Genomic DNA, 13,093 nt, shown 5'->3' with positions numbered 1-13,093 from the left:
CTGGCCAAATCACAGTGTGTTCACTGTCAAGTAATAAACAGAAGAGTTATCTCTTATTCTGTCATTACTGTGATAATTTTATCTTCCTTATTCTTAAATGGAAGGGTTTAGGGAGAGCTAGGAGATATATATATCAAAAGTATTTACTAATTAGTAGGGATTTTTCACAGGGCACTTCTACTGATACATCTCTCACTAAAGAAATACAAGAAAACAAACATTCCAGGTGAAAAATCTAGGCAGAGCCAGGATTCCACCATGGTAGCAAAATTTCCAAATTATTTTGCCATGTTTGATGATATTCAAATTTATACCAAAATCTATCACTTTCTACTTTTTAAATACAATTGCTGAACTTTTTCTGAACTGAGCAAACTGAACAACTTCCTGCATTTACCTACATAAATTAAAGCTCTTTTTCTCAGGCTTACCAGGCTTTAAAGGTCAGAGGGGAGACAGGGGCCTAGCTGGGCCACCAGGAATCAAAGGTCTGAAAGGCTCGCCTGGCTCACAAGGTCCTCCAGGTCCTCCAGGCTCCCGAGGACTTCCAGGATTTCCAGGCAATAAAGGACCACCTGGTTTGCCAGGACAACCAGGTACGATAAACATCCTGCAAACCACCACATCTATAACTTCTCTTGTAGAGGGAGCCATTTCTACTCCTGTTAAGGCTGGGAAGTACTTTGCACCCTCCTCCTTTTCCAGCTTCGAGAATAAGACCCTGCAGCAAGGAAGAGGCAATAATAATAGCATCCTTTCTTATTTCTCTTATAATAAAAAGAAAGGGATGGAAATAGTTTGATGCATCTTGGTGCTTTAGTTGTTTTACAGCACTGATATACTTCCATGTATTATTTCCTGACTATTTGTAATAGGTTCTTGTTATAATATGCTATTATAAGAACAATATGCTTTTTATTACATCCGGACTATATCCTTTACTGATGCAGTCTGTGATTGTATGCTGATGAAGGTGAGGAAATACCTTTACATTATGTCTAATACCTATGAAAAAATGTGACCTTGGTCCCAAATCATCACTGGCTAATGGGCAAAAGTTCTGAGTAAGTGTAGCAAAATCCTGTTCTCCTCTGTCACCTGGACAGTAGGAGTCATGACTTCCAGTAGCCACATGCAAAATCTGGTGGTGTCTTAGGCTATGCATTGTATTTAAAGTGTGCTTTAGTAGGAAATTTAACTTCAGTCTCCAGGGGATGGCAGCAGGGAGGAAGAAGATGTTTGTTTGCTTCAAGGCAATCTGGATTTCAAGACAAGTTTGATCTTGTCATGAAAACATGCTCCAACTATTGGTTCTCTTTGCTAGGAGAGTCATTTCTTAAGGAGTCCTTCTAAACTTCCTGCCTTTTGCTTTATACTCTTCCTTAGAATATGAAAGCAACAGCGTAGCAGACTGAATATGTAAATAAAGCATTTAATATTACCAGGAAGCAAAGGGATTCAAGGACCCCAAGGATTCCCAGGACTCCCAGGAACACAAGGCCCAATGGGAATCTCCGGTGTAAAGGGCGAAGAAGGAAAAATGGGTCCACCTGGGCCTAGTGGAGAACGTGGAGATATGGGATTAAAAGGTTTGTGAAAATCTGCTTCACTCTGTCGTTGTCTGCTATGTTTAGCTTTGTTACTACTGTGTTAGGAATATATTTACTTTTTCTTCTTTTTATAAGGGTATATTCACTTCTGTTTTCAGAGATACTAAATACTAAATCCAGTTATCTCACTCACGAATGCATAATGAAAAATAACTAAAGAAAAATTAATTCCACTCAGATCATTAGGTGCATTTACTACTAAATCAAACAGAGTATGATCACTCATTCAAACAAACCTTGAATTTTGTCCTGTACACATGTTAAACTTTAGATTTTTCAAGTTTCCTATCATATTGTCTGTGTTCTTCAATCTGTGTAAAGCATGCAGGAAATAATCTCTCTAAATATTTATATATGAAAGGGAATAACCATCTCCAAGGTGCAGTCACAGCCAGTACACTGTGGAGTGGAAAATACAATTGCCATCTTTCATATTCCAGACAAGCAAGGAATAATTCTGATTTAGCATCTCCAGGGTTACTACTGAATTAACTAAAAAGCAAGAGAAGGATAGTAAATTCTGTTAGCAGCGAGCCTGCTGAAACAACTGAGAATTGCATTAGTATTTGAAGGTTTTCTCTGTTAGGGAAGTCTTCACTAATTGTTTTTCAGGACATGTCACTTATGAGTATTTACTTACATTCCATCTGTTTGGTTCAAAGGTGAGAGAGGGCCTCCAGGAGACAGTGGCAGCATTAACATCCGTCTCGAGAAAGGACAAAAGGGGGAACCAGGGTTTCCTGGTGAGAGCGGGTTTAGAGGTGAAAGAGGTAAGTTCATAAAATAAAGCCCTGCATACATACATTCATCTGATATAAATCCCTGGTGTTTTTCAGAGCTGCAGTAACATCCAGCAACTTTATTGTGTTTAGAGATTCTTAAACTAGCAGGCTAGTTTCTTTGGACAATTACTAAAGCAATGCACAAAGTGTGAAAGCACAGCCAAATAGCCAAAACATAGCCAAAGCATAGTCAAATAATGGCTTGACTACATTGGTCATTATTTTGTTCTGCAATTAACTTCAGGTGAAAAAGGCAATACCGGTTTCAGAGGCACTCCAGGCTTTCCAGGGAAGAACGGTGTCCCAGGACTGCCAGGTGACCATGGTGACACCGGACTGATGGGGTTTCCAGGATCACGGGGTTTCCCAGGACCAAAGGGCTTTAAAGGAATTACGGGTTTTCAAGGACAACCAGGTGACCAGGTAAACTGAAAGTGGTAGTGAAATGTCCTGGACTTTGCAGTTATCTCCTGCCTCCAAGAAATACGATGAAGGGTACTTACTTGTATTGTGCTGACCCATTAGATGTTCCTCCTGAGAAGAGATTGTCAGTATAATAAATAATTAAATTCCATTAAATTCCTTAATGCAATAGTTCAATGCTTTGATGACATTTTAGCAGGAACTGTAGTCAGGGTCAATGGAGGGCCTCTCCCCTTCTCTCCTAGCTGCATGTTGTGTTTTTGTTACATTGCCACTTGGAAGTCCAGGCTATGCTGCACTAATTAGGGGGGTCAAAAAATGGATGCAGTCAAATCTTTAACATTATTCCTAATAACAGATGGTTAGTCACTTACTGCAGAGATCATAACATAGCAGCAGCACAAGTATGAAGTCAATATATAGCTGCTGCTTCATATCTTGCTATATGGAGCAGTCAAGGCAATAGATGAGACAAACCAAGTCTTTTGTGCCCATGCCAACAGCTGGCACAAAACAGAACCCAGGCAAGCAATATTGCTCAAGAACAAATACACAAAACCACACATATATATCCCATATGAATATAAGGTAAAATTCTTCTCTGGCTTGTACGCCAGGTAGACAGGCACTAAGATTACATGAAGCATAAAGCACAGTTGGTTTTTTTGGTAAAGGGACAACATATCTTTTCTTGGCTTGTCTTTTATTATATTTCTTTAAAGAGATAATCTGTTTTGCTGATTATAGGTCATTATTCAAAAGGAAACACGGAGAAACCTTTACATTTCTACTGTTGCATCACAACATATTTCTGGTTAATGTTTATAGTAAATTTTGGGTAACACACAATAGTATTTGGTACATTTTTATGGTACCTTTTAAATCAAATTACTCAAGCCATCTGTGGGGAATTTAAGCCGTTCAAGCCAAGAGTTAGCATAAACTATAAAAGCACAAATTCAAGATGATTAGCAAGTCTAATCTTCAGTTTCTTGGAGGTGCAAATGGTCAGTGTTAGACATGTAACAAAGACAACCTGCTTTTCTGTTGAGCTTAAGATACAGTTTTCCTATTCGTATTGATTTCTGGTCCGTTTACCAGTGTAAGAGAACCATATGCTCTTGTAGATCATTACTACTACACAGATCATATATCAAACATTTTTATTTTGTTTTTAAAAAAAATCAGGGTGACGTTGGCTTACCAGGAATCCCTGGAAATCCAGGACTGACCGGCCCAAAAGGATCTAAAGGTAATGAGTTTATATAGACATGCTTTTGAAAAAGGCAGTATTGTTAGGGTGTATATGCTCTGATAGATGGCAAGTACTCAGTAGAAAAGGGAAAACAGGACATAAGTGAAAATAATTAAAACATGGATGTCATTAGAAACAAGTCTGACTTACCTGAAGGCAAAATTTGCATTTCAGTATATTCTTTAGCACTTTGTTCCTTATAAAGTAGGTCTTACTGATTTAGAAGACAAATTTGTGTCAAATTTCGTGGAGTGTTTTCCAAGCTATGATTTTTGAATTCTTGGAACTTCTGAAAGTGTAATGTAACAGATCAGGCAGAGTTCATAGTCATGCATGCAAAATTATTTATATGAAAAGATTAAGTTTGCATATTGTTTCTCACATAGGTACAGATTACTCTGAAAGATTTATCTATAAAATTTAGATTTTAAAAAGCTTTTCAAAGAAATACAGAATGGTGTCATCCATATTACAAAATTTCCTTGGAGCAGGATTTCATTACTAATAAATAATGAAATTAAATCACTGCCTGAAAAAAAAGCATTAAAAGGACAGGAGAAATTGTTTTCTCAGCTACATTTTCCATTTCATCAAAAATTCAAGACCTTTTCTGCTAGGGAATATATTCACACAAAAAAAGAAAGAACAATACTCAATATATAAGAGAACTCATATCAAATGTATCGAAAACAAATTTACTGGAAAAGTTATCATTAAAACTAAAGCAGGAAACAGCCAGTAAAGGTGGGGATTGCTATGGCAGGGAATTTCTAGCAACACTTGAACTCGATATTTGCTCTTAACTCTTCAGACAATGAAGCCGAAGACAGCATTAATTGGTAGGAGAGGCCACACATTTGTACAGGCAATGTAAGGCAAAATTGCTTGGAATTACTGATTTTGAGATAAACAGAAATTTCAGCACAGACAGACAGAATTGTCCTCAGCTAGTCCTTACCAAGTTAATAGACTCATGCTGTATTGATTTTGTACATCCTCACAAAGCTATGTAAGGAGTTCTCTGTATTTAATAAAGTGTTATGGGGAATTTATGCAGTATCTTTCATTTTCAGTATATGCTGTCAGTAGTGGGAAAGTTCATGGAATTTTTGGGTTTTTTTCATTATGAGAAATTTACATGAATACTGCCAGGAGTCATAAGAAACACAAACTGAGTTAGTACTTCAAGACAAGCTGAGCTGGCAGATAGTTTGCATATGCCAAAGCATTTTTCATTCTGTGTCTTCTCAGTCCCTTTTATAGCTGTTAATATCTATGAGTAAATTATCTAATCTTACAAAATTGTCCAGCTTCAGTTTTGTGAATGAAAATTATACTTGCATGAAATTAAAGTCATTGTACCTCGACAGGCAAGAGAGGTGACCCAACTCCTCTGCTTGGTTCACCTGGTCGAAAAGGGCCTCCCGGAGATCCAGGATTACCAGGTACCTCTGTCTGACTGAAGAAAAATTTGGACTTAAGAACTCATTTTCTCTAAGTTTTGTTAGCGGAGAAGGGAGCTCTGCTTTCTATGCATATTGAGCAGTATTTTCTATAGTTATAAACCCAGGGATTGGAGAGGTATCACAATGTGTAATGTCTAGCATTGTTCACGGCCAGCATGAACATAGGAGGTAGAGTCTACTATTGTCTAGTACAGCACCGATGAACATACCAATACTTAACCAGAATAAAATCTGGCTTGGCTATATCTTGCTGTATCTTTCAGATATAACCAGAAAGATCAGTATAATTCATTGCTAATAAACAGATGCAAGGATCTGAAGTATTTTAATGAAATTCTTTTTCTACTCAAGAAACCCCTTACTGAACATTTATATTTTTAAACTTATTATGAGATGAAGAATGGGTGACTTCAAACAAATAAATGCTAGATTTATTTTTTTTTCTTTAAGGACTCTGTGGATTCCCAGGAGAGAAGGGTTCACCAGGTATCCAAGGGCAACCTGGAAGACCAGGATCCAAGGGTGACCCTGGATACCCAGGAATACCTGGATTTCCAGGTAATCCCAAAGTTTAAAAAAACAGTGCCATGTGACACCTCAAAAGATATAGGAAACGAGAAAATGCAGCTCCTCTGTGGAAGAGGCTAGCTAAATCAGAGATCACGTGAAGGTTTGTATTGAAAGCTATTTCAGCACCTATAGACAGCAGCAATAGTCTGCTCAGAGTGTCAGAGCAAGACCCGTCAATTCTTCATACATTCCCAGGCACTTTCAGGGACCTCTGCATAATGCAGCGTGTGCTGGTGTAGCATTAAAAAAAAAAAATCAACATGTTAATAGATTTACATATTCACAGATTTTATTTTTTTTTTCTGTTCTCAGGAGCTACAGGTCCTCAGGGATTTCCAGGAGAACCTGGAGAAAGCGGGAGACATGGCATTTTGGGACCCCCAGGATTGCAAGGATTACCTGGATCCCAAGGCAGGAAAGGTAAACAGTATACAGTGCAGTTCTACTGGTAACGTAACAGCATCAGACTTAAACACCCTTTTAGTAGTGAAAATGGAAAAGGCCTAAACGTGTGCATAATTTTGATTCTGTATTCTCTTAAACTACTAGAAGAATTAAGCCAGTTCCCATCACCTTTGAAAACATCAATGCTACCTCAGAAAATTGGGCTACAATCTAAAATGAGTAAGAAAGAAGGTAGAAACTGATTCTGGCTCCACTGATGTAACCGAAAGCAGAAGCTAGGGAAAGGAAAAGCAGTTTGCAGTAATTCACATCTTTCACTTCAATTATGCTGTGTTCTACACTTTCACCAGGGAGTGCCACTGTTACTCTACAAAACCAGCAGACTACTATGGACAGTTTTGTCTTACAAATTTGTTTTGACAAATTGTGATAAGATGCCTTGGGTTGGGTTTTGTTGTTATTTTGTTTTCTCCAAAACCTGACTTTTGGTGGATTTAACATAAAAATGTTTCCCCCAAATCCTAATTTACACTTCTCACAATGATTGTTATGTTTAGATTGAACAGCAGTTTACCTATACAGTTGTTTTTGTTGGAGAACATTATTAACATTTACTATACTCAGAATGAAATATTGAAAATATAAGTTACATTAATATTTTATTAAGAAAGGTAACCAACTATCTACCTCTCTGTCTTATAGTGTGCTTCATAACCAGTTCCTGGATAGGAAGAATAATATTAGTGACCCATATACAGAAATCACAGTAAAGTAACGCTTGGGCCTGTGATAAATTATTAGAGGGGACAATAAATCCACTTTTTCAAATTCAGCCTAAGGAAAAATTGAGGTTTCTTATAAACTACTGAAAATCTAAATGAAAAATGGAAACCATTTATGATTGCTTGCAGTAAAGTAAGTGGTGCCGATTTAAACTGTCATGACAGATTCCTTGCTGGTGCATAATCTGCAAGAGAACATTTAATTTTTGCAAACAATATTTGCTGTAACAAAAGCAGAGATCTGCAGTGACACGGATGTCTAAATTGAGAGGGGTCAAAAAAAAAAAAAAGTATTCTTCTGCTGAAAACTTCTTAGTAGCAGATGGACTCTTTCCTTCTTGTCATAAGTGGTAAGACATTCTCTTCTATATTGTATAGAACTTATCCCAAGTCCTGCACAGGAAACGTAACAAATTAACACACGTGCTGCAGGGGGAAAAGTTCAGCTCCAAATGGAAATTCATTAGAGACCAAGTTGTGTGCTAAGCCTTAGGATTCTATGTATTACCAGCATAGCTGAAAAGAAGGTTAACACCTTTGAAATTATACCCTGTAATGAAAACTGAATGGAATTTGTATTCCAATTCAGTGGGAGAATATAGATCTCGACTCTATTTTCAATAAATATTGTTGCTAGCATTAGAAGTGAAATGGTTAATTGGCTGTTCATAGCTAAGTACACGGCCTTGTTAGTCTAATTGCTTCTCATTTACATTAAATGCCTTGTGCCTGAAGAACTTTCAGATTAAAAAAAAATTAGTTAAACAGCATCTACCAAAGCATACTCACATTTTCTTTATTACAGAGATAGTTTTACTTGTTAAGGGCTCAGTCTGGCAAGCTTTACTTGTGTGAGTAATCCTTGATGAAGCAAGTAATATTAAGAACATCAGCGGAATTACTTGTGCGAGTAGAAGCTGAATTGGGCTGTAAAATACAGAAACAGTGGTTCATGCATAGGTCAGCCAATTCAGCTGTACCTAGAAATATGGGAATATAGCAATCCAAAAATCTAGAATTACAAGTGCTGATATTATAATGGATTGTTGGCAAATGTGTCAGAAATTCCCTGGAAAGCAAGTAAACCAAGCCATCAATCTTAACTGAATGAACTAAAGATCAAAAAAGCTTTAAATGTGACCTGGGTGCCAAAAATCGTTAGAAGTTTATAATCATTTTAAAATACTGCTGTTAAATTCCCCAAATTGGCATGCAACTCTTACATAAATTTGAAAATGGGAACATCCCCAAAGCACAAGCAGACTACAGAAAGCAGGACTGAAACTTAGAATGTCATGAAAAGTTAAAAGAGCAGTTAATTAAGGGTGCAAAACATACTACAGGTTGGATTACTAGTGTCCCGTATTAACAGGGGATTGCTTAGAGAATATATTATCAATGTCTTGCAGGTTTTCAAACAATCTTCTGGATTTAAAATTTTTCGAGACTGGTGTTTGCTACAGGCTGGATTATTTTTATTTTTTTTCCTTTCTTTTCATTCCTTTGTTAAATTTTAACTGAAATAATTCAGCAGTTTCTGAGAACAAAGCTATGGGAGTATTATTTTGGGTGTGTCTGTTAGGAAAAATAAAGAGACACTAGAGTTCGCTTTGTCAGGTGACCCATCTTTGAAATAGGGACCATTAAATTTGGCAGGTGAAGCGCTTGATGAAGGACATTTGTGTTGCCGTTCCTACAGCAATTTGTCCCTGCCAAATTTGACCAGCTTATAAACTTAAAAAAAAATATATATCCGTTCATATGTGCTTAAGTAGAGCAATAAGTTATCCCATGATTCATGCTCTGGATATACAGCAGATTTGCCTGCTGCAGGACACGCTGGGATCAAGCACAGGAACGAGAGAACCCACATCTTCTATGCCAGGAAGTAGCTAGACGGGATAAAGGAGACAGACAGAAAGATAATTCAGACCTGTGGAAAAAAAGCACTGCAACTGGGCTGGGAATGCTACATGGCAGGGAGAGGAACTGGTGGGGAAGAAAATTAGGCGGACATAAGCAGCAAAGGTGGAAGAGGCACTGACAGTATTGTTCAACTTCTTGATGATCAGTGTCGTCTCTGATCTGTACTTCTCTGGAGCAAGAAGCATCCCAAGTCTATTGCTCTATCTGGAACCTCTTTGAAACCTGTTACCAAATGACTCATCAATTCTGCCAAATCTGTTCCTATCGCCAGGTGATAGGCTGCTGTCTCCATTTAGTAGTTGTATATCTTCACATTTGATGCTTCGTCTATACAGCTTAGGAAACTATAGACTGATAATGATGTGGAGATATTTTTACCCTCCACTGCAAACAACAAACACAATCTCAGATTAGTTCCGCTTTAAAAAAATGCATTCAAAATGCCATCTATGTTTTTACGTATTGTATTTTAGCAATTTTCAAAACAGCACAGATTATAAAACAAAAGTTATATCTGACTACCATGAACACTCAGCTTGTGATCTGGGCATCTAGTGAACATCACTAGTGACAAAGCTACTGTATGCTATCACATCTCAGCATCGGTCTCAATTACAGATTTGTTGCCTTCAAAGACTGTGCTGTTCAGTTTAAAGAACTTTTTTAACAGCGTGATGCAAAAAAGCCTAGTTTTCTGTGTGAAATCTGCAGGACCAGGGAAAAGAAGCCAGGGGAAAATTTCGCTTCCTTGTAGTGCAGCTAGATTAAATTGCACTTACATTTGTAACAGAAGCAGTAAAGAAGTTCCAGCTTTACAGTTATTTTAGGTGGTGTCTGCATCCCAGTCACCTGGTGATAACACAGCTAACTTTGGGCTAGTTAATCACATGTAGCAGTAGTAGTCTAGCCACAGATACGAGGTTCACAAGAATAAATTAGCCCATACTGAGCTTCCTGCTGCTAGCTGCAGTATAGAAAATATCTAAAGGATTAAAAGGTATGTTTTTGGATTGCTTTGATGTGAAACTGTATTATGATTGCTATTTTTGGATTTTTCATTTCCCTTTCAAAAAGGCTGCACTCCAGTACAATGTGATTTCGTCTTCAGTTGCCAAGAATAATCAAGTTTGGCAAATACCCTGTCTTGATCCAGAATGCGTTGTCAGAAAAAAAATGGCATAATTTTTAATTGTGACTTTAAAGGATTATTGTGGCACCCAGTCATGCCTGTAATATCTCTCAGGTCTTCCTGGACTGCCCGGACTGGATGGCTTGGATGGACTAAAAGGTCAAAAAGGTTCTGCAGGAGTTCCAGGTAAAGAAGGGAAACAGCTATGCGGAACAGAAAATCTTCTCTTAAATGACTGAATGTGCAAGGAATGATGCACATTATTTTGATACTTGCCTTGCCCAGAAGATATCAGTAAGGCTCAGACTAAACTTTCAAACATAATCTGAAGTGTGCCTAATGACACACCTGCAGTTATTCGTGAGGAAAACTTTAAAACTTCCATTACTCACATAGTTGTCTTGGAACCTTTCAAGACCATTTATAAAATGAAAATGTTCAGTGCAGATGATTCAAAGTAGAGCCAAGTCTCCAGGTTTTTTATATGTAAAAGATTAACAAATTAAAAGGAGACTTGTGAAATCCCAGCCCCATTAAAGTCCATGGGAGTTGTGCTACAAACTTAAGAGGAACCTGGATTTCACACACACTCATCCATTTGCAACTTTCATAAGGTGCTTTTGAAGCAGTATTAAGAAACAGTGCTCACCATCTACCTAGAGATTAAAAACTTATGCTGATAGAAAATTAAATTTAGGATCATGCAATCAGTTTACATTTCAAGTTACAGACAATAATGACACCATATAAAATAACCCCTGAAGAAAAGCATTAAAGCAAAGAGATTACTTTCTTTGAAAGAGATGAATTAGGGCCAGATTCAACAAAACTCTATCCAGCTTCCAAGAGAGAACCAGAAAAATAGCACTAGGCAACCCTTGCAAGGAGGAACATCTGCAGCTGGTATTTCTATTCTGCACATCTGTATTTGTATTCACTGTAAGCTTTATGTACATAATTGTTTTCCTATAAAGGTCAAAGTGAAACAGGGCCCCCAGGATACCCAGGAGAACTTGGACCAAAAGGAGACAGAGGTGAACCTGGATGGCCTGGTATTTCTATTCCAGGTTCCCCTGGAGAAAGGGGATTCCCAGGATTCCCAGGTAAGAAAGGGGTTTTCTCCTTAGTGGTGCCCTGAAGAGTTGAAATGAAGCTCATACAGGCTCTTCCCCTGGTTAGTATGAACGTTAATACATACCCAGAAGATTCCCTCCCTAAAAACAGTTCTATTGCAATAACGTGCTGATGTTTCCTGAGTAGATACAGAGATCCCAGTATTTTACAGTATGTTACAGGAGAGAAAGAATAAGAATAGAAAATAACGGACTTGGACAGACTCAGGGAAGTGCTAGGTGGAGTTGCCTCTTGGGAAGAAATTCCTAAAGAAAAAGAGTGCAGGAGATCTGGTAGTCACGGAAATATAGTAAATCTGATGTAAATGCAAGATGGAACTGTATCACAAGATTGCTGTGATTATTTAAGAGCCTTGGTGATATAGGAATTGCATAAAAATAGGAAAAAGCAAGTGTTTGAGGAAGGGCCCCTAAGAAGGTTAAGAGATTGGAGTGCCTGTTACATGAGGAGAGGCTGAGGGAGTGGGATTTGCTTAGCCTCCAGAAGAGAAGGCTCAAGGGGGATTTTATCAATGTGTATAAGTACCTGATGGGAAGGACATGGAGACAGATTCTTCATAGTGGTATCCAGTGATAGGACAAGAGGCAACGGGCACAAACTGGCATACAGGAAATTCTACTTAAATGTTAAGGAAAAGGCTTGTTTTTCCTGTGAGGGTTATTAAGTTATTAAGTGTCTATCCTTGGAGATACTCAAAACCCACTCAGACAGAGTCCTAGTCAACCTGCTCTAGCTGACCCTGCTCTGAGGAGGGGGTTGGACTAAAAAGTTTTCAGAGGCCCATTCAAGACTTAGCAATTCTGTGATTAGAAATGACGTTAGCTTTACTCTACGAAACCTTGCCAGTGTCACAAAACACACAGAAGAAAAATAGCAGAGGTGAATTATTCTAAGATGAAGACACAGTCATTTTTCTCAATTCAGTTACTAGTTCATGAACTGTGGGCGTCAACAGAATGGTGCTGTTGAGGAAAAAAGAGAAAAAGTTTCATTCCAAGATGTATTTACACTGCTTGACGTAGGACGGGCAAGGCTTCCCATGGTATACTGTGTTCAGCTTTGAGAAATTAGGGAGGACTCACTAGAGAGTAAATATAAGGATGGGGTCAAGTAAAAGACTGAAGAAACTAGATTTGTTTTTTTGTAGAAAAGAGAAGGCAACAGGGTGCAACGCATGCTAATAAGCTGTGACTATTCCAAAGTGTTACTCTGAGGATGATAACCTGTAACTCTTCCTGCCTGTCACACGTAAGAGCACTAAAAAAAAAATTATCAAAAATCCAGATTAAAAATTAGGAAAAAAAAAAAGTTTAAGGCTAGTAAATTCATCTTGTTCCCTGAGGTTTTTAGGACATGGTTGAACTCACTTTTGCTGAGAACAATCTGTGAATACTTGGCCTGTCCCAGGCAGAATGATTTCATAGTCCTCACTCATCTTACATTTTTACCATTTCTCACATTGTTAGAATACAGGAGAAGACCGCTATTTGTGGCAATATGCCAATGTGTGATGATGAATTCTTTAGTTTAAATAGATTTTATGGAAAGAATTAAAAATTTTAAAAGATAACAAATATTTTCACTTCTCTAAGATGTCTTCATTAGCCTAAT

General features: G+C 37.8%; 1 protein-coding gene across 3 annotated transcripts in view; it reads left to right on the top strand.

Moving 5' to 3' along the window:
* COL4A4 (collagen type IV alpha 4 chain) overlaps positions 1-13,093 on the top strand; it is a 74,682-nt gene that overhangs the window by 50,944 nt on the left and 10,645 nt on the right. For all 3 annotated transcript variants that reach the window (XM_074591695.1, XM_074591696.1, XM_074591698.1), the window contains exons 30-39: positions 426-596; positions 1,446-1,589; positions 2,273-2,380; positions 2,637-2,815; positions 4,004-4,067; positions 5,441-5,515; positions 5,987-6,094; positions 6,419-6,526; positions 10,463-10,534; positions 11,323-11,451. In XM_074591695.1, coding sequence (XP_074447796.1) covers positions 426-596; positions 1,446-1,589; positions 2,273-2,380; positions 2,637-2,815; positions 4,004-4,067; positions 5,441-5,515; positions 5,987-6,094; positions 6,419-6,526; positions 10,463-10,534; positions 11,323-11,451 — 1,158 coding nt within the window. The remainder of the gene's footprint in view (positions 1-425; positions 597-1,445; positions 1,590-2,272; positions 2,381-2,636; positions 2,816-4,003; positions 4,068-5,440; positions 5,516-5,986; positions 6,095-6,418; positions 6,527-10,462; positions 10,535-11,322; positions 11,452-13,093) is intronic.

Source organism: Larus michahellis, chromosome 6 (assembly GCF_964199755.1).
Source record: "Larus michahellis chromosome 6, bLarMic1.1, whole genome shotgun sequence".
Taxonomy (NCBI): Eukaryota; Metazoa; Chordata; class Aves; order Charadriiformes; family Laridae; genus Larus; species Larus michahellis.
Note: the sequence above shows the minus strand (reverse complement) of the source record. Positions and strands in the feature narration are given on the sequence as shown.